Raw genomic sequence first — 27,504 nt, forward strand, 5'->3', positions numbered from 1 at the left:
ATACAGAGTAAAAGGACTGACCTACAACATTAAAAGGCCAGTTGAGATTAGATAACATGAATTTGTGGTAGACTCATTCAATAAAGGTTTATGACTTTCTACACTGGCATTCAGCAGCAGGTGAGTAGAAGGGAAGAAGACTGTATATGGGGGTGGGGTAGGCTTACCAGATTTGGATTTGGAAAGGGATGAGTGATGACTGGATAGGTGGGAAAAGGATCTGAGGTTGGCAGCTTGGGTAAAGTTGAACTGGTTGACTATACTGTAAAATTTGGAAGGGAGAAAAATGAAACCAAAGCAGGGCTGATGGACTGATAAAGAAAGGAGCAGAACAACAAGTTTGTGGTGAGAGCGTGAAGAACAGTTTTAGGAGGGATACAGAACAGGAAGAGATGAGATGGTCAGGATTTTATGGACAGAAAGAGATATTTCAGATTTCGGGATCATGGAATCATAACATTAGTGAGTGATAACAAGAACAAGGGTATGACCATCTGTGTGTGGCTAAGGTACAGTGGAGCTGCAGGCCATGGAAGTTGAAGAGGCTGATGAACAGGCAAACCAGGGTTTTTAAGGGGATAGCACTCAAATATTAAGGTATGAGGTAGGACGGATGGGGTTCAAGTGGAAAGGAAGACGATAAGCCCAATACTGAACTCCTCAAGAAGAGAGACATATATACAGACAGACAGACAGACTGTGGAACAGGAGGTAACTCCTTTGTGATCCTGAAAGGGTGATATATATGTAAGGAACATCTGTAAGGAAGACAGATTGCCAGCAGGGGAAGAGCCTGGAAGTGGTGGTGATGATGACTAATACTTATATAATGGCTTAAGGTCTGTAAAGTATTTTACATATATTATTTCAATTAATACCTATTCCTCTTCCTACCCAGTGTGAAAGTGGCTGGGGATGAAGTATGTTCTTGGGAGAATTAGGTTTCCACAACTTCAAGGAGATGGAAAGGAATGGGGGAGCAAGAGTCCTTAATATAAAGAAAGCAGTTTGTTCACAAAACCACAGAACCACAGAACCACAGAGTCTGAGGGTCCACAGTGACTGCCTAGTCTAACCCATGCGCAAAAGGAATTCCCACTATAACATACCCAACAAGAAGCCACCTGAACTCTTCTGATAATAGAATGTCAGAGGGCACAATCGGGGGAAAAAGCAGGATGAAGATATAGGTGGGGCAGTGCTAAGGTGGATGGGGGAGGGAAAGCAGGGATGGTAGCAATGGAAGGAACGTATTTCATTAGGAGATATAACTCTTAATTAAACACAAGGATTTGGAGAGAAAGAGGACAACATTTCTTAGCTGTTGGACAGGAAATTGTCAACAAGAGGAGGTCTGTAGATCTGACTATCGATATCTGGATGGGGGTTATCCTGGGAAGCCAAGCAGCAAGATGTCAGAAGGCCCAGTTTGGGGGCTGATGATTAACTCATTATTCCTAGTCAGCCAGGACAGCTCTACCTCAGGTCCCATCTGGGATGTTAATTTGATTTTTAGTTGTTGTTTAGTCAATTAGTCATGTCCAACTCTTCATGACTCTATTTGGGTTTTCTTGGCAAAGATACTAGAGTGATTTGCCCTTTCCTTATCCAGTAGATTAGGCAAACAGAGGTTGAGTGACTTGCCCAGGGTCACACAATCAGTAAGTGTCTGAGGCCACATTTGAGCTCTGGTTTAATGATTCCAGGCCTGGTGCTTTCTACCCACTGAACCACCTCATGAGATTTATAGAGCAGAAGTTTAACTACCTGTACTGCATAATGCACAAATAGAAGTTCAATCATCTGATAAGCACTGGTAAAGCCAAAATGAATGAAGTACCCAAAGTAGTCTTTGCCTTGAATTCTCTAGCTATAATGCCAAATCTCCTTTGTATGGTACAGTTACAGTTTAAGTCAGAACATAACATTGAAACTAACTTGAGGATAAGACCAAGGTAATCATTCTTACTTTATAGATACAAAGTTTAGATGAGGTAACAATTGACAAAAATGAAACTAATAGTACAAATACAAATAACATGTAAGATATAAAAGTGTCTACATTATTTGGCCAAAAGGGGCAATTAATTATTTAATTCTGCTCTATATTGATTTCCTCTCATTTTCTACTCTGAGTAGATAGTTTTACCAAGCACATTTACGTGGGCATTCCAAAAAAGATGACAGCCTGAGCTTTATAACTGCTTATTCTATAAAACTGCATGTTCTAGCATAGGGCAAAGACAAGAAAATACATACCCCCTGCACCATGCCATTACTTACTGTAATTTTTAATAAACTTATTTAAATAGATACTAAAACAAAACATAGAAGTTTGAGATAGAAAAATTACTAAATTGGGGCTAAGAAACCATTGCTGTCATTACTTCAATGATGTATGATTTCATCACTGTTGATATGCCCTCCACCAATGCAGATTACAACCATTCAGTGACCTAGGGCACAGTCTTCAGAAGTTTAATATCATTGAAAAATTCATTTCTTTGAAGCTAGCCTGGTAATGAGCCCTCTCCAGACTTAGTTAGGTTGATCCTCAGATGACAGAACTACAGATGACAGCTTGTCAGGACCTTTATGGACTCATACTTTGCTGGTATAATCCCCAAGAACCTTTAAACCATGATGAAGCATTGAGTAGAGATATAGGGAAGACCACCAGCATAACCACCTTAAAACATTTTTTCTTATTATAGGAACTTTCCAAAAAAGGCAAACTTTTCTTTGCAATTTTGGAAACAAAGATTTGCTGTGGTCACATGTTTGTAACACAAGAGTGAGAAGGTGGGGAAAGAAATCTCTCAAATGATTATATGGGCTTAAAAGGGATACTGTCCTTTATCAGAAGAAATGAAATGATTAAGAACTCATTTGGGTAGTAGTATAGTCACAATCTCATTAATTTCATTTATTTTATAATCAGCCTAAGAAATTAATGAGCTTGGAAATCTGAGATCTTACTATACAATCCTGGTTAAACAATACAGCAATCACTTTTTAGAATGGATATCACTCAATTTACAATTCATGTTTCGATTACTGCAGTAAAGAACTATATTCTGCAGCAATATTTTGTCAGAAGGGTCAGATTTTCGGTATGAAGTTTTCTTGGTTGACTAGTGAGGAGTAAAATCCAAAGAAATGACAAGAGAAAATCCATGGAAAGCTAACACATGACAGTGGTGCCAAGGTAGATGGAGTCGATAGAATACAGTACCTGTTTATTGTTGTCAGCAGTACAACACAGTTTCTTGAGAGACACAAAATGTCTGATTTTCCTAATAACATAAATAATCAATGATTAGTAAGTCAGAGAAGAGATGGCAAAACAAACCAGCACACTAAATCCATTAGCATACTTTCCCTTAAGACATAACCAACCCCAGAGGTGATTTGGGGCCAGATTTTAAAATGAAAAACAAATCAAAACTATTTTATAAAAGCATCGTATATACTGATTTGCATGTATTAAACATGTCGGTCCACACATGCATGCAGAAATACATGTCTTCACTATTTTTGTATCAGAACTAAAAAGTACTTCCCTAATAGTTTTTTCAGCCAGGAGCTGAAGTGTTCAATGAAACCATAACCGTTTTGTGTTAGTTACCCTTATACACATAAGTGGTTTGAATTCTGCTTGGTGACAGTCATCATTTTGAAATATTTGGACAAATCATGAGACTTATGGGTATGCTCAGGGAAAACTCAATTGTTCTATTGTTTTGGTCTTTAATTGTTTTCATGATTTTCATGCCAAAAATTATTACTTGGCACAGTGCTAATAAAGCCAACACTTGCAGTTCAATCCTCATATTGGCAGGAGAGTTTCACACAGAGGAAAAACTCTTTTCCAAGGTCATAGACTATAGCTCTAATTCCTGGCAACCATTTTGCAAATGTCTGTAATTACAAGACAGACTAGACAAGTGGGGGGGGGGGCGGGGCCCAGGGGGTTATCTCAGAACTATCCCAACTGCTTGAAAAACACTCATAGTGACCAGGCATTAATATATTTGTAAGTTCAATTTCACTAAATTATTTTTATAGACTCAAAGTTTTATGATACCTTCCTTTGGCTTAACTTTTTCTGGAGGGAAGAATAAAGAGAACAGGAGATCTTAGTGTATTTACTTAGTCAATATGCAACATTCTCTACCAGATGTGGTCTTTAAACAAAGGATCTTGTTGCCCATGACTGCAAAAAAACCAACTCAATGGCAATAAAAATGGTTGAGGTGATGGAATCCCATGCAAAGAACCAACCACACACTTTGTTCCTTTTGCTTGTCATACAGATGCATGAATTAAAATCCTTAGAAAGATTATTCTTAAAGAAATCTCTATTTTGTTTGGTTACCTAGATGATTCAGGTTGGAAACAATAGTTTCTTTGCTTTGGTTTTCTAAGTAGACTGGGCCTAAGGATGATAAAAGTAAGATGGGATTAGGCAAAATTGGCAGGCACAAGGCATCTGAAAGTTGCTGAAAGAAATAACAATTCAGCAAACTGCACCTCAGTAGGTGATTATACTTGTGAGTACCTAAGCCTTTGTCAGTTTGCTTATGAGTGACCATACTGGCTAAAACAATGTTAGAGGAAAAGAATACAACACAGAGCCTAAAGCAGTGTACAATTGTATCTATGTTGAGGAGTACTCTCAACACTGAATAATAAGTACAATTTGAAGGGGAAGTATTTTCACCCCTTTCATATCCCTGTGCCCTCGGAATGTCTAGACTATAGGTCTTACGAGGGCAGGGGCATCATGGCATGGTGGAGAGAATACTTGGCTTTGGATCAGGAAATGAGTTCAAATCCCATTTCAGATCCTTTCTCAATATAAATGGCAAGCCTCTTATGGCCTCAGTTTTCCTCACCTGAGATAAAAATACCTGAACTCACAGGATCCTGGTGAGGAATCAATTGAAAGCAATTTGAGGTGTTGTTTTATCCTAATCTTCTATCTCCTATCCCCATGAGCCTAACCCAGGGTTCTGCAAACAATAGGCATTTGTTATTTATTCAATTGGATGATTATACTGGATGAATGATTCTTCTAATAACATAAGTACTGGTAAATCAAGTGGCATTCATGGGAGATGAATCTTCACACCCTCCTCTCATTCCTGGGTTGCCAAAATTGTTCTTGCCTCTTTTTTTCCACTAAAGAATTTTGTACAATTCCATGTCTCTCTTCTGTACAATACAGCCATATGCTATTAAAATGGTATTGACACTTCAGGTTACTGTACAAAGCCTAATCAGTAATTTATCGTAAGTGATTAAATAGTATTGTATCCTGTTTGGCCCAGTATACTTTCTCACAAAGTTCACCTGGGGGAGGAAATCGAATTGCAAGTTTACCTTCCCTTATGGTGACATAAAACAATTGCACCTCTCTTTAAGATCAGAGATTAAATAAAACTGGATCTCACCAGTTCCAAGCTAACATGTTTTTCTTCCTCAATCAAATGACCTCTCTTTTCTTCTTTACCTCTATCAGCCAAGCAGCCTAGGAACTGCTGCATTATCTTCTCAGAGATACAAAGCAGAGGAGGAGGGGTGACATGAAGCCCTGGAGGGGAATAGCCTCACATACAGTAAATGGTCTGACAGTTTATCCTTTTAGGAAGCAGTAACAGAATGCAATGGCTCAGCCTAGAGCAGAGCTCTCTCCCTTAAGGAGAGATGACAAAAGCTGTCCCATGAGATTGGGAGCCTGCAAGACCTCTAAGAGGGGCTTGATGTAGTTTTGTGAAAGATATTGTGGATGGGAAGGGAAAGGAATAGTTTTGCCTTGAGTCTCTTTTTTAGATGGCCTGCCTATCTTGGTGGTGGTGGTAATGGTAGTGGTTGTCCTTTGTGCTAGAAGAGAACCAAAATGACATCGCTATGTTGGGGTCAAGGTACAGTGTGTCTGACTGTGGCTGATCAGACTACTATGAGCTTGGAAGGCTCAACCCCAGGATGGGCACAAATAGTCCATATGAACAGAGCCTATAAATAGAAATGTTGATGTATTCATGAATCTGTAATGGTACCACTTGCTAAAAAAAGCACAATAGACACACTGAATCTTGGTCTTTGCCATTTGCTATGAGTTCAAAATCAATTTCTCACCCTCCTTGGCCAATCACTGGTGTGATCTTCACATGCTGTTGAACACTGTCTCCAGATTTTCTTCTGGCATAGTAAACCCCTTGCCATTCCTATGTGAATAGAAATATTAAAGTTTCTCAGTCATTATTCATCATTTGTTCTAAAAGAATCCTGATTTCAAAAGGGTGGAAAAGACTTCCACATGTAAAAATACAATAGGAAATAAACTTGAGGCTTTTTCTTAAGTATCTTTCTCCAACAAGGGTTAATGGGCATCGAGTGGTGATATTGGTAAAGTGCTTTACAACCAGCAATTCTGTCATGATCACCATGTCCATTTTGTGGTTGAGAATAATCAATGCTGGGAGGGAAAAGGGGGAATAAAGAACATGGATGATGGAAGCAAAGGATCCGATCTAATCTTACACTGCAGAGTCTACAAGGATTTCCACAGGAAGACAACAAATCCTGCCAGGATCACTGTGGGAGCACATATGGAATTCTTTCCTGGGTCTTGGAAGAAGCTAGGGTGGGAGTGTTGTTCCTTCCCTCTTGTTACAAACTTTAAAAGGGAGGGGAGAGTATGCAGGAATGGGGCCAAGGATGGGAATAGTCACAATTCTCTATCCTTTGAATATTCAGATTCTGGGAATGTCTCTAAACATCACAGGCATGTTGTTATTGTCTAATTGTTTAGCCATTTTTTAGTCTCTTCTGACATTTTGTGACCATTTTGGGGTTTTCTTGGCTGAGATACTAGAGTGGTTTGCCATTTCCTCCTCCAGCTCATTTTACAGATGAGGAAACTGAGGCAAATCCTGAGTCACGCAACTAATAAATGTCTGAGATCTAATTTGGACTCAGGTGTTCCTGACTCCAGGCCTGGCTCTCTGTCCACTGTGCCACCTAGCTGCCCCAATATTTAACCCCTATGTGTTCAATAGTTTTTGTTATTGTTGCTTCTGAGTCACATCTGACTCTTTGTGACCCCATTTGGGGTTTTCTTGGCAAAGATACTGGGGTGATTTTCCATTTCCTTCTCCAGCTCATTTTACAGATAAGGAAACTGAGGCAAACAGGGTTAAGAGACTTTCCCAGAGTCACAAACTAGTAAATGTTTCATGAAGATGAGTCTTCCTGATTTTAGGCCTCATGCTCTATCCATTGCACCATCCAGTTGCCCCAATTATAGGCACAGCTGGGACAAAAGGATTTCTCAATGCTCGTTTCTCATGCTCCCTTCTCACTGTAGGTAACTGGTTCATATCTTGCTTGGGGACTATAGCAGGAGCAGTGTGACAGTTCTATACACATTTTAATGTGTTTTTAAATAAATCCCTGGGCTGTGTTTAGCAATTGATATGTTCTTTTCACTTTAGTCTCCCACTTTCCCATTCAGGGTCCAATTGGTTTAATACTATCTTATGGATCAACAACTTATTTTAGCTTCTTTTTTGCCTGATTTTCCTATAAGCTGAACACCTGCTCTATTTCACATTATTGCTGGGAAGATATATAACAGCTAAGAAAGTGTGATGAATTTTGAGGGGGGGGGGAAGGACTGCATAAACTCAAGGAATTTACCACTTTCCAGGGAAGTCATAGTGTAAATGACTTTTGTGTTTGGGTTGACAAGATGATCACTTTGAACTCTCAAAATTCTATAATTCAGGAACAGGTAGTTCTGTTTTTTGGCAATGATGCACATATAGTAACCCTCTCTTCCTCCTCATGGGGAATCATACACTTACATGTGGGTGTTCAAGGAATATAAATTTCTTGAAATAGAACTCTGGGAAGCCAGGCTTTGATAAAGCCCATTGGGGTTCAAATGGAGCTACTTGACCATGTCTTCAACCCAAATCATTCTGGCTATCACTGACTGGCCAATAATAAGTCCCAGCCCAAGCCTCTATTGGTCATTGTTTATGTTTTGATGGCTCAGAGTGAGTGTAAATAGCAACTGTTTCTGTTCTTGAGGAAGTAAAAGAGACCATTCCTTCCTTGCCTCATTTCTTACCTAACCTTAATCACTGAATGGGCATTACTTCAGACAAACTGAGACCTGGGAAAGACCTTAGCTTAAAAAGGCCAAGGTCTGCCACTGCATGGGGGCCATCTCCAGTCATCCTGATCTATATCTTGCCACTGGACCCAGATGGCTCTGGAGGAGAGAGTGAGGTTGGTGACTTTGCATAACCCTGCCTCACTTAAATCCAATTCACTTTCAAGCCATGACATCACCTTCCTAATGTCATTGGTCCTCTGAAAATGAAGGACAACAACAATGTCTGGCAACCAAGTCATCAAACAGTTTTGTGTGTGTGGTTTTTTTTTAAAACAGGGCAATGAGGGGCAAGTGACTTGCCCAGGGTCACACAGCTAGTAAGTGTCAAGTGTCTGAAGCTGAATTTGAACTCAGGTCCTCCTGAATCCAGGGGCAGTGCTTTATCCACTGTGCCACCTAGCTGCCTCCCCCCCATCAAACAGTTTTTTGTAGGCTAAATCTGGTAACATATCAGGCAGTGTGGTGCAGTGGAAAGAACTCTGGACCAGACCTGGTTAAAACTAAGTTTGAGGGGCAGCTAGATGGCGCAGTGGATAGAGCACTGGACCTGGAGTCAGGAGTACCTGAGTTCAAATCCAGCCTCAGACACTTAACACTTAACTAGCTGTGTGACCATGGGCAAGTCACTTAACCCCAATTGCCTCACTAAAAAAAAAAAAAAACCAACCAAACAAAAAACTAAGTTTGAATTTTGTTTTTGCAATTTACCCCTTGCATGACCTTGAAAAAAGCCTCTTAACTTCTTTGGGACTCAATTTCCTCAATTATAAAATAAGAAAGTTGAACTGGATAACTTCCAAAATCCCTTCCAATCTAAGCACCTATAACTGCAAATGGTTGAAACAAATGGATAAGTAAATGCATGGAAAAGCAAGGTATCTCTGTTAGGGAGAATTAAATGAGTGGAGGGGTACAATGTGAATGGTTATTGGTGTTGTTAAATAGATATACAGTCACACAGATAAAGAGATAAAGAGAACACAGACTTCTCTGGATAAAGAGAACACACAGCAAGTCGCTATGCGGGAGTCTTATCATAAACAGAGTGTCCCTCCTCACTTTCACCTCCCTCTCCCCTCTGACTCAAAGAATCCTTCTCTTCCTTCAAGATATAGCTGAAGTCGGGGCAGCTAGGTGGCACAGTGGATAGAGCACCGGCCCTGGAGTCAGGAGTACCTGAGTTCAAATCCGGCCTCAGACACTTAACACTTACTAGCTGTGTGACCCTGCACAAGTCACTTAACCCCAATTGCCTCACTAAAAAAAAAAAAGATATAGCTCAAGTCTTTCCTGATCTTCTAAACTGGTAGTACCCTCCCTCCCAAAAGACCTCATATGTATATTTCTTTCTATTTATGCTACATATACTTATATGCGTCCTTGTTGCATTCCACATTAGAATTTAAGTTCCTTGTGAGTATGGACTATTTCTTTTTTTGTATTTATATCTCCAGTGACTAGCACAGTGCTTGGCACATGGCAAGCACTTAATAAATGCTCACTGATTGTCTGATAGACAAATCAATTAATAAGAAACAGTGAAGATAATTGCATGTATATAAGAATTTTTAAAAAACCAGATTAACTAGTAATGTTATAGATCAGGCATGAAATAACCTAGTGTGTGATATGAGGTTCAAAAACACCTCAAGGAGATACTTTGTATGTACAAACTAAGGGATTTATTTCATTATCATATTTTTGTAACTAATCATGTCCTAAAAATCATAAAATGGAGACTCCCAGAAATCTTTTGGAAGGAGTAGAAAGAGCATTCACTAACCTTTCCCTTCTTGATGCACGTGTTAATGGTGTCCAGGAGATCCGCACGGTTTTTGTCACTTTTGGGCAATTCAGTGAGTTCTTTACCTATGAGCTCTCCCTTGTGATAGCCCATCATCCTTTCAAATGCAGGGTTGACATACTGATAGAGACAGGTAATTCCAGGTGAGGTCAGGGAGTGAAAGAGGAATCAATGTGTTCTCTTTTCTGTTAGGCTGTGTTTAGAGTTAGCTATACTGGGAGCTGCCATGTTGCTAAGGACAGTGAGTACAGGTTGTCACCAGGTCAATCACAATCTACCAAGTGATCAAACCTACCCAATTTTCAAGTTGGCTACCATATTAACACGTTTCCTCCAGTAAGTGGCTTTCAATAATTCTGAGAGCAAAGGAGAGTCTGATCAGTTGCCACTACAATACCTCCTTCCCAATTGATTGACACCATCAATCCTTCCCTCCCCAACCCCACATGGACCTTTTGCCAGGGATCACAAGATTTGGGGGGAAATCAAAAGCTATTTTGTTAGGGAAGAGTCATGATCCCTCATTTTAGAGACTGAGCATGTTGGTATATACCCTTTTTCATTCTCCATAGTCTCTGACAGCTAAGAACTCAAAGAAGCAATATCAAAACTACAGTTAAAACCAAATAAATCATCCAGCAGGTTGTGGCTGAAGTAACTAAAAAGCTTTGGCATCTCTACCAAATAGTGATTTGATCTCCCCCATCTTTTACTCAGTTGCCACTGGCAAAGTCTGGACCTTTTATTTTTTGGCATAATTTTCCCATTTATCCTCATTTTCTACCTAGGGTATAAGTAACCCAAGGATCCCCTTAATTCCTAGAGACTTCAAAAAGGTTTAGAGAGGAAGAAAGTGAAAAGAGAGGGAGCATGAGAAAAGCATTTCTGGGGACAGTGGAATCAAGGAGGGCCCTTTCCAAACTTTTTCTTAGGAGTGTGGAATTTAAGCCAATGCACAGAAAATTGTCATCTGGTGATCTTGGTGGCATACAAAAGGTGATGTGACAAAAATTGCCTGATGGACAGATAGTTGCTCAATTTTGTCTATTGCTGTCATTGAGTTTAGAATGAAAATTATACTGTCGGTGAAAATGTGCTCATCTTCCACTGCTGACAGCCTGGACTGCTCATAGACAGTGAAATCTCAACAACTTAAAATAACTGGGGCAGAAGACAGTTTTAATTAGGAAGGCAGGAAATGAGTATTTATTGAGTGTTTACTATGTATCAATCACTGTGATAAGCACTTTACAAATGTCATCTCATTTGATCCTCACAACCCTGGGAGACAGGTGCTGTTATTATCCCCACTTTATAGTTGAGGAAACTAAGATAGATAAAGGTTAGGTGACTTGCCCAGGGTCACACAACTAGTAAGTCTACAGTTAGATTTGAACTCAATTCTTCCTTACTCTAGGCCCAATATTCTATCCACTTTGCCATCCAGTTACTTCAATTTGTCAAAAATATAAATTGATATACACTAGCTTTTAAAGAAGTATGATTTCTGATTATGGATATTTAATAATTATAACTGAGAGGCATGGTGGATTGACAACCAGCCTACTATTCCAGGAAGCTCCAGATTCAAATCTTCCCCCAAATACTTACTAGTTTTGTGACTTTGTGTAAGACACTTAACCTCTCCATGCCTCATACAACTCTCTGAGGCTGTGAGGTACAGAGATGTTGCCTATTTGAAATGGTAGAACAAATTTTCTCTCTGGGATATCCCTATTACCAATAAAATTAGTGATCCAAACAAACTCCAAAAAAACCAAACCAAACTACATTATTGAAACATATAAGAAATTTGTTTTAGTGAACAATGAAATTTGCTTTAGTAAATAATGGTCTAACACCAGCAAGAGACATGGTGAATAAATGGGTTTCTCTAAAAATATTATTTATATGTTTAGTTAACCCCTAAGTATGGGAGATAGTGCAAAGAAAAATTCCAGCACTGTCCATTTCCTAAGGATCACAGATTCACAATTAATGGAACTGGAATTACAAGTAGGTTCTGCTTAGTGTAAATAATGAATCCTGTGAAATGGGTACATTGTTTAAATTAACGCTATATATTTCCATTGGGCTGGAACCAATGATCATATTTTACACAATTATAACTTCCAGTAGTGTGAAATCAAATACATGTGACTGCTCCAAAGGATTCATTCTATTCACACTAACAGGGACCTAGTTTTAGTGAAACTTTAATGGTTAACTAAAGCTTGGACCTGACTCCAATTTAAGAAAGACAATTTTGCATGCTTAGTGTTTCTTTTCCTTAAGTCAAAGACTCAGATTAGACATCATGGTAAAGTACAGAAAAAATTCCCATCTATTTTTAAAAACAAACACTCTTTTTCATACCTGAATGACATGATCATCACTGGTTATCTCTATGGCTTCATGACAGTGGTCTAGTGCTGTAAAAATTGAGTTACATGCCCTGAAAAGTGCAAATGTTTTGTTAGTTTTGTTGTAAAACCAAAACCTCTTTATCAGGTTGGTTTGTTTTACCTGCTGTTTGATCAAGTTAATCAATTCACGGTATGCATAAAATCTGTTTCCCTCCAAACCATGTAACACTAAAAAAATTATTTGCTTTGAAGAAAAACTGACTTTAATATGCATACATACACACATATATACATACATACATTATAGCTAAGGAATGAATACAACTCATATGTTCCTGCACATATTTTAATGAATGACAAATTCAAGACAAATATGAAAAATCTTTCTGGATTATATAAGAGCTGCACACCAAATGCAACTTCATTCCTAATACAGTTAATTAGAAACAGAGATGACTGGTTTTCTAAGGACTCTAGGTTCTCCTTCAAGAAAAACTCTTAGGTTCCTATTATATCTGTAGTCATGGAGAAGTCAAATCCTGGTCAACTCATAGAACATAAGTAGTCCCTCAATTTAAGCCCTGGGTTTTTCTGGCCTTGAGCAATAGATAGAGAAACACTTTCCCTCCTTTGCTCATATTCCTAAACTCAGATTAGTTTTAGAACAATCCACTTCCAAATCAGGATCAAAGACTGATACACTTTGATCCCTTAACCTAATGAATCCATGCCAGTGGAAGCCCTGAAGAAGAAAATTTTCTGTGAAACCTTTTATCAGTTCCTTGTAACTGAAACTATGACATATATTTCTTGGGGGGTGGGGAGGGGAGTCATTTTAGCTAACATCTACTCTTGCACAATAGAACAGCCTATTAGAGTCCTACTATTTGCGAAGGTTGCTTAATAATAAACATTAAAGCTACTTTAGACAATAATACATGATGATTCCTCTTATAAAATCAATTTTATAGTGTTACCTATTAGTGAACACAGAAATCCACTCTTTGTTTGATTTTGAGCTTTGTAATTGAATTTAAAGATCATATCATGCCTTCTCTTTGCTCTGTGACCTATTTTTCCTCATTGCAAATGTCCATAAAAGTCTGACTGCAATACCTTATCATGGCATGGAGATGACTGTGGGTTCTTAAAGAATATATCAGCAAAGTACAACAAAGCTCAAGTATGGACCCAACAATAGATTGTGTGTATTTTTTCAGGGTGAGCCTAGTTAAATATGGAGAAACTCTTTACCAATAGGTTGATCACTAGATGAATTCTTTGGCCAGAACAACCCATAAAACAAAACAAAATACAAAACTATCCTCTATCCTTTATGACTCCCTTCTACTTCTTCAGTAATTTTGGCAGAGTGGTGGTAAAGGGGACAGAGGTTACTAAGAAGTGCAGTTTTTGGTGCATCTATAAACATTTACCTAACTACTACTAAAATTGGAAGGCACTGGACATGATGAACATAGAACAGCAATACAAAAATTAAACTTGCTATATCTTGATAGGAAATGACTTTTTATTTTTACTAATATTGGAATTATTTCCAAACCAAGTCTCTATATGCAGTCAGATGATCAACTTGTTAGGGCAAATGTCAAAATCAATACCAAATTAGAAGAAAAAATTAAAATGAAACTATATAGCTCCAATTTGACCTATTTGAACAAACTGATGACAGCAAAAAATGGGAAATTGATAAAAGAATAGATGTCAACACAAGCTATCATTATTTCCTAAGAAGTTAAATCGATGTCAATCAGTTGTCACAATGAAGACTCCGAAAGGGGCTAGAAACTACCTCAGAAAGCAAACACATGATCTATTTGCCAAGTATGGAAGGCACAGGCAATACTAGTTTTGAATATAAATTCATTCAAAAATCTATTAAGGAAGAATGCCTCAAGATTAAAAGTGGTACTTCATAAAATAATGAAAAGTTGTGGAGGGAAAAAGTATCCTACAGAGAACATGACATATATATATATATATATATATATATATATATATATATATATATATACACACACACACACACACACATATATATATATATATACACACACATATATATATATATATATATATATCCAATTAAACCAGATCATTCCAAGAATATTTAAGAATAAATTTGGAAGGACAGCAAAGAAATGAAAGAGGTCTGTTAAGATTTTAATAACATTATTTTCTTCATCAATCACTATAAAGCCATCACTGTTAAACTCTAATATTGTAGTTTTGAGGCACTAGATGAGCAAGTAGCTATAAAAATAAAGAAAACAAGGACGGAAAGAGCAGCTAGATTAGATCAAACATATATAAAGCACTGAGCCATGCTAAAGGCAATACAATTTTGAGGGTATTCAGGGATAAGTCCTTGAAATATTTGAAAGGACAGGATACCAAATGTTTGGAAAAAAAATCATAGACATTGTTACTACTGAAAAAGGGTGACCAAGAAAATACCAGTAACTATTTTATGGGAATAATTTAAGCATGAATCAAAGGTATTCTTTATGAAGGAATAAGAAGAGAATAGGCAGGTTTTCACAAAGGATATTCTAGAGCTAACAATATTTATACAGTCACATAAATGAGTGAATGGTGTGTAGAATATGATATCCTGCTGTGTTTATTGCTTGTTGGCAATCATTTGATTTAGTACAGAAAAATGTAGCCTGTTCTAAAAAGTGGTCTTTCATGCATATGTTAAAATTATACACAATTACTTGAAAGATGCAACAATAGCTAAAATTACCCTCTGATAATTAATATCAAGTGAAGCATAAGATAGGATGGCATGCTTTCCAAAGATGTCTGCTACTGTCATGATGGAAGTCTATTAAAGAATGCCAACAGAAGATAGTCTCCTATATATGGGAGGTCTTCTATATGTCCTTTTTTTTGTGATTGACATTGCCCTGATTTCACCAAATCCCAGAACTTTGCAGAGCTTCCCAAATAGGATCTAGAATTACTCAAAAGAGTTCAGTCCAACAAACCATGAGGAAAAAAATCAAGCAAATGAACAATGACCATAGTCCAGACTATGATATATATATATATATATATATATATATATATATATAAAGTGGGATGGACAATCCATAGAGCTTTTCTAAATCTTTCAAAGACACTGAATCTTGACAATAAGCTGGGCTCAGAAGTAGGAAGGATGACAGTATACAGGATTGCATTTGAGAAATTGCACAGTGCATTTGCCTCTAAGATTTTTCTTTAAATGATGGCCCATTTTAAAAAAAATTGGTATCCATCCAAAGATTCTATATGACTACAAATAATATAATAACAAAGTCTCCAGAGAATTAAAGAAGAAAGTCACCCAGTCAGCAATGGTGAGATGTATAGTGGGTATGAATAGGAAGCAGCACATTACCAATGAAGAATGTGTGTCAAAAGCAGTGTAAATGATATCATCAAGGAAATATACAATTAAAATAGGAGGCCATATAGTGATAATAAAAGAAATAGGTAGGGAACCTGTCTGCTCCATTGGTATCCAATGCAATGTCAACAGAACAGGAGAAAGGCCCTCAGTAGCCAACAGAATAGATCCCCAGTGATGAAGGATTTAAGAAATTGTCTAAAAATGGAACCCTATGAGATATGGACAGATTGTAAATTGGAATGTTTTACTTTTGTATTTGTATTCCCAACACTTAGCACAGTGCATAGTGATTAATAAATGCCTTTTTATTCATTCAAGTCATACTTGAGAGAATGGGGCAAGTGGAAATAATAGTAGAAATTTATATTTCAAGTTTTCAAAGTGCCATTTGAGTTTCTCACTACCTGTGCAAAGTAGGTGCTACAGACATTATCATCATTTTATAGATGAAGAAATTAAGGTTTGATGCAGTTAAATGACTTGAGCACAGTCTCACAAGCAGTATATTTCAGACATATGTCTTAAGCTCAGCTCTTCTTGACACCAAGTCCATCATTTGGTTCTATATACTAGACTGCTTCACAAAATGTCTCTAAATTCCAGCTTTTAATAAGTGAAAGCTGTTTTTTACAACTGCTTTTGTCCATATGATCTGAAAATTAAAGCCAAGTAACCCTTCTGCTATACTTCATGCATAAATAAACACTGAACAAATGAACATTGAAAAGGGCAGGGCTGGGGGTGGTGGTGGACAAAAATGAACATTTAAAAAATGCATGGCTACTAAAATGCCTCCAGGTATGAAGTAAAGCATTTCTTTTGTATTCATCCATTAAAGGTATGTCAGAAAAGTCATATGGGCACAATGGGCCTGTACTTGCCCTTTTTCTGTGCATACATCTGCATTCAGAAAAGGCATCTGAAGACAAGGATGGAAGGACTAGCTTTTGCATGGCCTAATTTTAAAATATCAGTACTTGCTAAATTAGGACTTACCCTACAAATGTCATTGAGTTATGGATTAATCCTTTGTCCAATCCTTAAGAGTACATGTGTGTGTTTTAGTTAAGTATGTAAATAGGCATTTAAAAATATTATCACTAAAAAATACTAATAGGAGGTAGCAAGGTGGCACAGTGAGTAAAGCACTGGCCCTGAATGCAGAAGGACCTGAGTTCAAATCCAGCCTCAGACACTTGACACTTACTAGCTGTGTGAACCTGAGCAAGTCATTTAACCCCCGTTGTTCCACACACAAAAAATACTATTATTGCTACCCTTTTAAGTTGTATCCTTCTTTTAAAAATTCTTCAATGTAGCCTCCTATATCTATTAAACCATTATCTTTGGTAATTGCCAATGAAACATTAAAAAAAGAATACCCAATATGATAGGTTATATTTTTCTGATCAATCTAGGTAAGAGGGTATTGATAATTCTTGTAAATTAATTACCACAAGAGATTAATATTGGGACTTCAATGTTTATATGGACTTTAGACCTTTTTTTTTTAACATGATTGCTGTATTTTAAATAAACCTGCAGAAAAATGCAATAATCAATGAGTCGTGTTCTCTGTTTGAAAACTAAATTGTTCATGTTAATTATTAATGTTATTATAACGCTGAGGTGTTTTTGCTTTGCTAACTTTCTGTTCTTGGGAACTCCAGCATTCTGCTTAATTGCATTCACCCTCTTTTTTTAGTCTCCAAGAAAAGAAGCTGAGGAATTGCCAACAGAAGTGAAAGAAAGATGCAACACCAAGTACTAAAGTACCTGTGGTGTTTAGAAGTATAAATAACCCTTACAAGTGACTTTATTGGAGTACAGGCTCAGCAGAAGGACCTCTAAAATTCCAGCTGCACAACTAAATACCTCTATGACATTGGGCAAGTTTCCTTGCTGGTAAAATGAGAGGATTAGAGTAAAACAGCCCCAGTCTAGCTCTAAGGTTCTATGATGTGTTCCCATTATAACCAACATCTCAAAGTTTCCATGTCCCAAACTCAGCTCATTATTGTTCCCTGCAAATATTCCTCTCCTCCCAAGATTCCCTATTTCTGTCAAAGACTCCACCTTCCTTCTAGTCTCCCAGGTTTGTAACCTCAGTACTAACCGTGACTTCTCACTCTTCCTGAAATCACATATTCAACCAGCTGCCCAATCTTGCCACTCCTTCCTGCACAACAGCTTGTACAAAACTGCCACCTTAGTTTGGGCCCCCATGGCTATTCATTCAGATCACTGAAACGGCCCCATAATTGGTCTCCCTGACTTGAATCTCTTGCCAATCTAGTCTAATGTACACATTGCTGTCAAAGTGATTTTCTTTAGGCATGTATAATCTGTCCTATTAGGTCAACTTCAGTGGGTTCTTATTACCTCTGGGATTAAGTATAATTTCTCTTTATCACTTTTCAAGTCCTACCCAACCTGGCCTCAATTTATCATCCCAACCTCATTGGACATCACTCCCCATCCTGTACTCTGTATCCAGTCAACTTGGTCCTCTCTTTGCTTCTCAAACATGATTCTCCATATTAGGAGTGTGCTGGTGCCAGATTGTATTAGCTTGCAAGATCTAATTGTTAACTTTTTAGGGGAATGCTTATACCTCGGAAATCTGTAACTACTGTAAGTCAGACCTTGATTTGTTGTTTTGTTGATTTTCTGTACTAAAATGATAGCTAATATGTCAATAATGCAGATTAAACTTAAAAGGGTGTCATGTCTTTTCAGAGAGGTGGTTGTTAGATATTTTTCAGCACCCCTTTGCTCCACATCCAGTTTCAATGCCTTTTCATGAATCCCCCATGCATAGAGTACAGTCTTCCTACTTACTTCTACCTTATGGGATCCTCTCTTCCTTTAAGACAGCTCAAGCATCATCTTCTACATGAAGCCTTTCCTGATCTCCCTAAATGCTTATGTCCATTCTCTTTCCCAAACTAGCTTGTACTTTGTGACTTTCTATATATTTGTATTTATGTTTTATATTTATGCTGTATATATTGGGTTTTGGACTTATTATCAGCCCCTTTAGACTATTAGTTCCCTATGAGTAGGGATTCTTTCCTTCTTTGTTCTAGTGTTCCCAGCCCCTACCACAGTATTTGCCCCAAAGTAGAGGCTTAATAAATACCTGTTCATTGATTTGCTGATACACTGCAAGCACTGGGAAGATAGGGGCTGTGACATTTTTCATCTTAGTATCTCTCTGTGCAAAGTACTTTGCACATAGTATGCATTTAATGAATCTTTGTCAAACTGAATTGTTCATATGCTCATCAAAATTAGTGTTCATGGCAGTGACCAGGGAGTTGGTCCTACTGGGGACAGCTTTCATCATACTGACAATCCCTGGAAACAGGAAGGAGTCAAGGAAAGGTGAGCATTTTTGCCACTGTGAGCACCAGTTCCCTGGCTTCTGCAACAAGAGATGAGAGCTCCCCTCCTCTAATTCTGATTTGCATTGTGAATATTGTCTCTTGTGACTGTGTTTCCTGAGGACACCACCTGTCCTTGGTTTGTCCCAGTCTAGTGGGGCAAGTCTTTTTAAAATCTTTAAAGCTGAAACATCATGTTTCTCTTCCTATCCCACAGTTATTGTCATAAAGAGCTAAAATGAACAGCAGCTGATGAAAAGGGGGGGCTGGAAAAGCACTAAATAAATAAAAAGGGCCCTACAAATATTTATTAATGAGGAGAGACATTTTGCTTCACAGAGCTTAAGGTTCTGCCAGTCAGAAATTATTCCCCACTAAAAGGGAGCGATGGCGTGCTTAGCAGGCTAACAGGCTTAGCCATTAATAAGCTGATTGGCCTTAAAACAAACACCAGAGTTTGGTTCACCTCCCAGATTGTGGATATTAAATACCTATTAAGCAGTGTCTGGCAATGAGTTGATCTCGACAAACACTTCAGAATGTGTTTAAGTCCTAGCTGTCCTTTTAGGGAGATGGATCAGATGGATCGCACCACAACATAAGGACATTTGTCTATTTCCATGTTCAAAGAATCCTGAATTCACAGGTGTGGGTACTCCCTCCATTAACACAAGTCACGAACCCTCAAAATCTTGGTTGCTAATCTTTGAGAATTGTTTGGGGCCTCCCAAAAGTCATCACTTGGTGGCCAAGCATTTGCATAAATGAAGAAAAACTTTCAACTTTGAACAATGAATATTGTTCTGCAGAACAAATTACCCATGCTGGATGATGGTTATATTACATATTTAGTTGCAGCCGGGGGTGGAATTGTAGAGAAGAGCATTATGTAATTCACTATATAATTAGACTATAATTGTTCACGTATTATATAATAAGGAACTGAACCTGTGAAGGGAATAATAGGGCTGGTTGTCACTGAAGTGCATATGGCTTTTTTGAGTGTCCTTGAAAAGGCAATGAGCTTCAAAGTCATCAAGGGTCAAAGGGATAAAGGAGGAAGAAAGCCAAGTTGGGACAGTGTGGTACTATGGGGAAAGCCCTGGGCTTGGAGAAAATCGACCTCTACTGAGTACTCCTTGTGTGATGCTGGACAAGTCATTTCATCTCCTCGAAATGTCAATATTTTTATCGGTAAAATGATGATGTCAGACTTTATGACCTCTAAGGTCCCTTCCAGCTGTAAGGCTATGGTCCTATGAACTAGTCTACCTGTCACCTGATATACTGTGTGGTGTCCTTGTGGTCCAGAGAAACACAGACTATGTACCCTTGAGAAGAGGCTTGATGCCTTTAGCATATCTGGATAGATTTGTGCTTAAGGTGTCACAACTCCAAGCAGAACTTCCAGGCTGTGCCACAAGAGACAGAATACACTCTCCTCAGAATGGAGGGACAGTTCCATTCTTCTTCTAGTTGACCCACAGACTAAGTCCTTCTGGGCCATTATTTTTATTCTTTCCAGGTTTAAAAACAAGTGCAGGATTCAAATCCGGCCTCAGACCATTGACACTTACTAGCTGTGTGACCCTGGGCAAGTCACTCACTTAACCCCAATTGCCTCACCAAAAAACAAAACAAAACAAAACAAAAAAAACAAGTGCAGGAGATTAGGAGTAAGAACTTATTTTCACTCCAAGGTGTGTTGCTGCTTGAGGGTATGAACAAAGGAATCCAGTTCATTGAGGAACAGCACTTGCTGATGGAAGGCCTGTACTAAGAATTTGAGTCCAATCACTATGCCTCTTATGATTGATTCCTGCCTCACTCAATGCTGTGCTTCTGTCAAGTCAAATCAGAAAGCATTTATTAAGTGCCAGGAACCATGCTAAGCACTGGGCATATAACAAAAAGCAAAAATGAACAAAAACAAAAACAAAACCAATCCCAGTTCCTAGTCTAATGGGGGAGACAACAACCAAACAACTACGTATATTATGTAGGTATTAACTCTTCATTAAGGTTTGGGTATTTATAGACATACAGGGAACAGGGAGAGAACTTGAAAGTCATACTGTTCCCTTTCTCTGTGCTGTACTTCACCTGAACCAAAATCCGATGCAGACTTAGTAATGCTCAGAGCTTTTCTCTGTTGAGTCATTTTGAATGACTTCAATATTGCACAATAGAATGAATACCTTCAAAAGAGAGAACTTAACACAGTAAAAATAGCCATTAGGCAATACCAAGGTGACTGCCCTGACTTACATGATGTGAGACTGTTTGATTATTACTATCACCTACCTAGCTCATTAAATATCTCATCAAAACAATAACAATGACAAAATAAAATGAATAAACTTTCAAAACAATAAGGAACCACATTGTTTATAAGACAATTCATGGGCAAGAAATTAATCAGAAGTAAGATGTATTTTATTTATTTCTCATATACTAGATATGTAACCCTAAGGTCATTTAACCTTTGTTGGCCTCAGTTTCCTCAGTTGTAAATAAATATAATAATAATATTTCTTCTCAGGGTTTTTGTGAGGACAAATGAAATAATATTTTTAAAGCACTTAGCACAGTGCCTGACACATTCCGCTGTTGTTACCTTTTTTAGTTGTGTCTGACTCTTCATAACTCCATTTGGGGTTTTCTTGGCAGAGATACTGGAGTGGTTTGCCATTCCCTTCTCCAGCTCATTTTACAGATAAGGAAACTGACATAAACAGGGTTAAGTGACTTGCCCAGGATCACATAGCTAGCAAGTATCTGAGGCCACAGTTGTACTCCTGAAGATAGATGAGTCTTCCTGAGTCATTCTAAAGCCTGGCAATTCTATCACTGAACCACCCAGCTGCCTTCTGATATATAGTAGGTGCTTAATAAAGACTTACTCCCTTCTTTCCTTGCTATTAATTGCAAAACCATCCAAAATACAGTACTAATACACTTACATGACCTGCCTCAATGGATTACTTTGAATCAAGGACTTTGAAAACCATAAAGTATGGTATAAATGTTATTATTGAATAATAAAAAAACTAATTAGAAACAGTAGATGTCACAAATGTGAACAATAATTTGCATATTAGTGTGATTAACAGGCATAAGTTGTTGAAGAAAAAGCAACGTGGTTTCTGTAGAGGAAAATCATGCTTCATCCATCTTTGAGATTGTTTAATGGAGTTATAGACAAGGGAAATCAAGGAGACTGCCTAGTAAGTCACTCAGTTAAATATTTATTAAGGGTCCAAGTCTTATTGCTAAGCACTAAGAATGCTGATAAAGACCAAAACAATTTTTCTCCTCCAAAAAACAAAAACAAAACCCCAAACACACAAGGCTGTTGGAAAACAAACACTGAAAAATGACCCAACAACAAAATGAGTAATGGATTTGTGTTTTAACTTGGGAACACATATGTATTCCCTTCCATCTTAGCTATGAAATGCTATATTTTTTATTCCAAATTATTGTCAAAGACCTGGGAGAAGGAGTCAGAAGAGCCTGAGTTCAAATCACAATCACTCTCAGCCTCAATTTCCTCATCTACAAAAGGGGATAACCATAATACCTACTTGTTGTGAGGATCAATATGTGCCAAATGGTTTGGGTCAGAGCGTTGTAATTGGATACAATTTGTTACTTAGGAATGAATATACCAAGAGATTTTGGTATCAGAAACCAAAGTTCTGACTAGTTTAGGAGGCAGAATAAAATGCTTCATCCTTTCTCTATCCCAAAGAGTTTTATAATCTGCTACTTAAAATATTTGGTTCATATGACAACAATTTACATTTACTTTTCCTCACAACAACTCTATGAAGTAACAGCAAGTCATTTTGACCCCATTTTACAGGTCAAGAAACTGAGGACAATAGAGAGTAAGTGACTTGCTCAAGGTCACACAGCTAATGTCTGAGGCACAACTTGAACTTAAGTCTCATCCCCAATTCTCTTTCTGCTTCGAAGAAAAGCCCTATCATGGCAACTTAATTTTGGCCAGAATGACAAATATCTACCCTCTAGCGCTTTCATATAAGTCCAAACAAGAACACATAAATAAAAGGTAATCCTCTGGAGCTACTTATTCTTCAGCCAGAGTCTGACAACTGAATATTGAGCAATACTTTCCTCATATATTATTTTAAGAATGTGCTTGAAATAGCAGTCTGTACTGAGAAAGGCAGAAAAGCTGAAAGCTTATCCCATCCTCTCCAAAGGCTCCTACTCTGGCTACATCATAAGGGATGGGCAATCTGGGCTCTGGAAGCCCAGTTGAGAGGACATGAGTTCAGTCTATGAGAGTTACTTTCTGGTCCGGTGTGCCTGTTTGACTTTTTGCATTATTTTTTTTGCAGGGCAATGAGGGTTAAGTGACTTGCCCAGGGTCACACAGCTAGTGTCAAGTGTCTGAGGTCAGATTTGAACTCAGTTCCTCCTGAATCCAGGGCTGGTGCTTTATTCACTGTACCACCTAGTTGCCCTTTGCATTATTCTTGATGCATAACCATGAACATCCAGTCCAATGACCTAGACTGGTACTTATTGATAAACATTTAGAGAACTGCTAAATTGCATCTTAATTTTCTCATGTTTTCACATACCGTAATTTGAACTGTGATCGAACTTCTCCGTGTTCTATTTGAATCAGTTCATTGTAACAAGCAGTGATACTGCTATTCTCCATAAATCTCTGGAAAAAAAAAAAAAGAATCAAAGACAGCCTATGAGACATGTACAGTTACTCATTAGAGAGGAAAATCCTAATTATAATAAATAGTTCCCTCCCCCCTCCAACCTCACTTTGATCTTGACTACCTTATTCCAAATAAGTAACATGCAATGAAATGAAAGACCCCCATGACCTAGAATATATCGTCTCAGATTCTGCACTGTTTCTTAGTCTTAGAAACTCCATGGCAGGCATCAGATGAATATGATTGTTGGTTACAACCTTTTGTTGACTGTTGTTCAGTCATTTTTCAGTTGTGTTAAGCTCTTCATCACCCCATTGGGGGTTTTCTTGACAGAGATACTGGAGTGGTTTACCATTTCCTTCTTCAGCTCATTTTACAGATGAGGGAATTGAGGCAAACAGGGTGAAGTGACTTGCCCAGGATCACACAGCAAGTAAGTTTCTGAGGCTGGATTTCAACTCAGGAAGATGAGTCTTCCTGACTCCAAGCCCAGGACTCTATCTCCTGTACCATCTAGCTGCTGTTGATTGTGGACTTCCCTTAATGAAAGGAGTTAAGAAAAACCTCACTTCTAACACCTGCAGTAAGCCACAGGCAAGTTTTTAATATCACCTATGGATGTCTATCAGGAATGTGCTGGTAAATGTTTAACAACCAACTCTTCAGAAAGAGCAACTGTATGTATGATATGTTTTTAAATTTAATCTGGATTACTAACATTTTCTTCATTTTGCTAGTCTAAACAATAAACAAAACAATAAATCAAGCCATGACTTGTAATGTTTTCTATAGTGTAAATGCTTACATTGAAAATTTAACAACCAACTATCAGGAGCTGTTTCAAGCTGGGTGCGGCACACCCTTAATGGCTATTTAACTTTTTTTTTTTTTAAGTGAGGCAATTGGGGTTAAGTGACTTGCCCAGGGTCACACAGCTACTAAGTGTTAAGTGTCTGAGGCCGGATTTGAACTCAGGTACTCCTGACTCCAGGGCCGGTGCTCTATCCATTGGGCCATCTAGCTGCCCAGCTATTTAACTTTTACAGATGTTTAGCTTGACTTTTTATCAATATATTTCCAAAATCTAACGTTGAAAAAATAAATATCTGATATACTATTACATGTTTGCTTATATTCCCTATCTGCTGAGTCCTGCATTTCTACCAAAAGAGTAAACTCTTAAATGCTTAGTGCTAAGCACATAACAGACAATTAATAAACAAATGCTTGATGAATGAATGGATAATAGAATGTATAAAATGAAAATGCTAGTTAAATTCAATGCTTACAATCAAAACTCTGAAAGATATTTACAATAGAAAGGATTAAGGAAGTCATCAGTTCATTCACTAGAAATGTACGGAATACTTGCATTATACAATGATAGATACTGAGTGATTTGTATAGATAAATTAAGATATGGTAAACTCAAGGAGTTTATCATCTACCGGGGGTGGGAGGGCAGGGTGGGGTGGGTAGATAGATAAAACATACACAGAGATTAAATGTTATATAAATTATAATAATGAACACTCAAAAGTCACTCAGATATGCAAGTGTTCCAACAACTCAAGGCAGACATATTCTTTTCTCAATAAAACACAAGGTAATTACTTCCATAGTTGGAAGACTCCATGATTGTACTGCAGACAGTTGATCTGTATAGCTGATGACAAATTCAATAAACATTTATAAAGTGTGTGACCTATAGGGGGTTACAAAAATGACTAAGTTAATGGTATCTGCCTTCAAGGAGTTTAGAGTATGGTAAGAAAGGTAAGGTATGAATAAAAAACAACTCTATACAACTGAATGTAGGAAAAGGGCATATATAAGCAATTTAAAGAGACTAAATAAAAGAGGAGAGTTTGGTTTAAATTTCATACACCTAAAGGGGAGCAGTGTGTATTAAGGCTGAACTTTTGATGTGGAATTAGATTGGGAAAAGTACATAATGTCAAGGAATTTGGATTATCCGGCACATAGCCCAGGGTCCAACGTGTTGTTGTTGTTCGGTCATTTTTCAGTAGTGTCTGACGCTTTGTGACCTCATTTGGGGTTTTCTTGGCAAAGAAACTGAAATGGTTCAGCATTTTCTTCTCCAGCTCATTTTACAAACGAGGAAACTGAGGCAAACAGGGTTAAATGACTTGTCCAGAATCACACAGCTATTGTCTAAGGCCAGATTTGAGCCCAAGAAAAGGAATCTTCCTTATTCTAGGTCCAGCCATCTAACCATTGCACCACCTAGCTGCACTGTCACATAACAGGCATTTAATAAATGCTGATTTATTGATTGACTGATGCTGTGGAAGATCTTGAACTTTAGGCTCAGGAATTTGTCTATGAGCACCCTTTCATATTCACAGAGCATTGATTTAGCATGAAACACATAGGAAGGTTAATATTTCTCTTGCATGAACATGGCAAAATAATGCAGAAATAATACTGATTAAAAGAGAAATTTCAGGACAATTATGGAAATCATCTTTGTCAAAGACACAAGAACGAAACCTTGTGTTACTTTTTGATTTGAGCTAAGAAAATATCTGTTATCTAAAATCCTCTAGGTTTGTCTAATTATAGCAAAGCAACTGGTATGGAAGAGCCTACAGAGCCAGAGTCTCATTTTATGAAACTTTATAGGTTATAGATCATGAGCTAGAGTGGATAGTAGAAGCCATCTTAACTAATACATTCATTTTTCAGATAAGGAAACGGAGGCCCAGAGAGGATAAGTGACTTGTTGAAAGAAACATGCTTTGGGGGGTAAAATGTGAAACCAGTTTCTTTGGCTCGAGTCAATGTTCTTTTCACAATACCAGGCTGTGAATTCTTGTAAATTCTCTGTATCATTATCTATCCAAACCTATACCATTTAGATAGTTCACTGGAAAGACACAGAGGATACCAGACCCATGAGAATTATGTTTCTCAAAATTTCATCAAATCAATTAGACATAAAATTACTCACAGTATCGAATACATATACACCCACACACATGTCCCAAATGAATACTTCTTTCTCCTTTCATGTTATCCTGATTTGGTTTATCTTTCTGTTATAGCCCACTGCTCTTGGTGGGGAATCAGAGAGGGCAGGGGTAGGGTGAGAAGAGGACAGTAGGGATTTGGATCATCTGATATTATAGATCAGAAGCTAAAATAAACATATGATATCCTTATAGGATCCTCACCAAATAAGGACAGAGTTCTTTATTCTACCACCTGAATCTTTGGAGATGGGGTAGGGTAGGGTGAATGTATTAGTAAGATTTGCAACTAAACAAAAAGAGGGACACAACGTTTCAGATGGAAAGAGCAGGTTCATTCATGGCTCCTAGAGGTCAATTAGTACAAAGTTCTCTGAGTCTCTCTCCTGCATTAAAGCCACTTATGAAGAGTACCAAGGACTTTGATGAGAGCTATGTTGGAATCCTCAATGGTACAGCTTGTTCCTGGATCTCAAATCAAGGACCATAGACTTTTGTCTCACTAGGCCAAACAGCCAGCCACATAGGGCCGTATTTCAGCAAATAATTCAATACAATCAAAACAACTCAGAGATGTGAAACACTCTCATGGCAACTGGGGAAAACAAGAATAACAGGCATAGTTGGAAGGATGTAG

At 37.8% G+C, this 27,504-nt stretch overlaps 1 protein-coding gene across 6 annotated transcripts in view; it reads right to left on the minus strand.

Moving 5' to 3' along the window:
- Positions 1–27,504, minus strand: part of PDE8B (phosphodiesterase 8B) — a 343,581-nt gene that overhangs the window by 94,759 nt on the left and 221,318 nt on the right. For 5 of the 6 annotated variants that reach the window (XM_044003545.1, XM_044003530.1, XM_044003528.1 and 2 more), the window contains 5 exons: positions 23,782–23,870; positions 12,369–12,447; positions 9,972–10,112; positions 6,142–6,230; positions 3,236–3,296 (listed from right to left, as the gene is read on the minus strand). In XM_044003545.1, coding sequence (XP_043859480.1) covers positions 3,236–3,296; positions 6,142–6,230; positions 9,972–10,112; positions 12,369–12,447; positions 23,782–23,870 — 459 coding nt within the window. The remainder of the gene's footprint in view (positions 1–3,235; positions 3,297–6,141; positions 6,231–9,971; positions 10,113–12,368; positions 12,448–23,781; positions 23,871–27,504) is intronic. The other variant, XM_044003537.1, reaches the window with a different exon arrangement.

This window comes from Dromiciops gliroides, chromosome 1 (assembly GCF_019393635.1).
Source record: "Dromiciops gliroides isolate mDroGli1 chromosome 1, mDroGli1.pri, whole genome shotgun sequence".
Classification (NCBI taxonomy): Eukaryota; Metazoa; Chordata; class Mammalia; order Microbiotheria; family Microbiotheriidae; genus Dromiciops; species Dromiciops gliroides.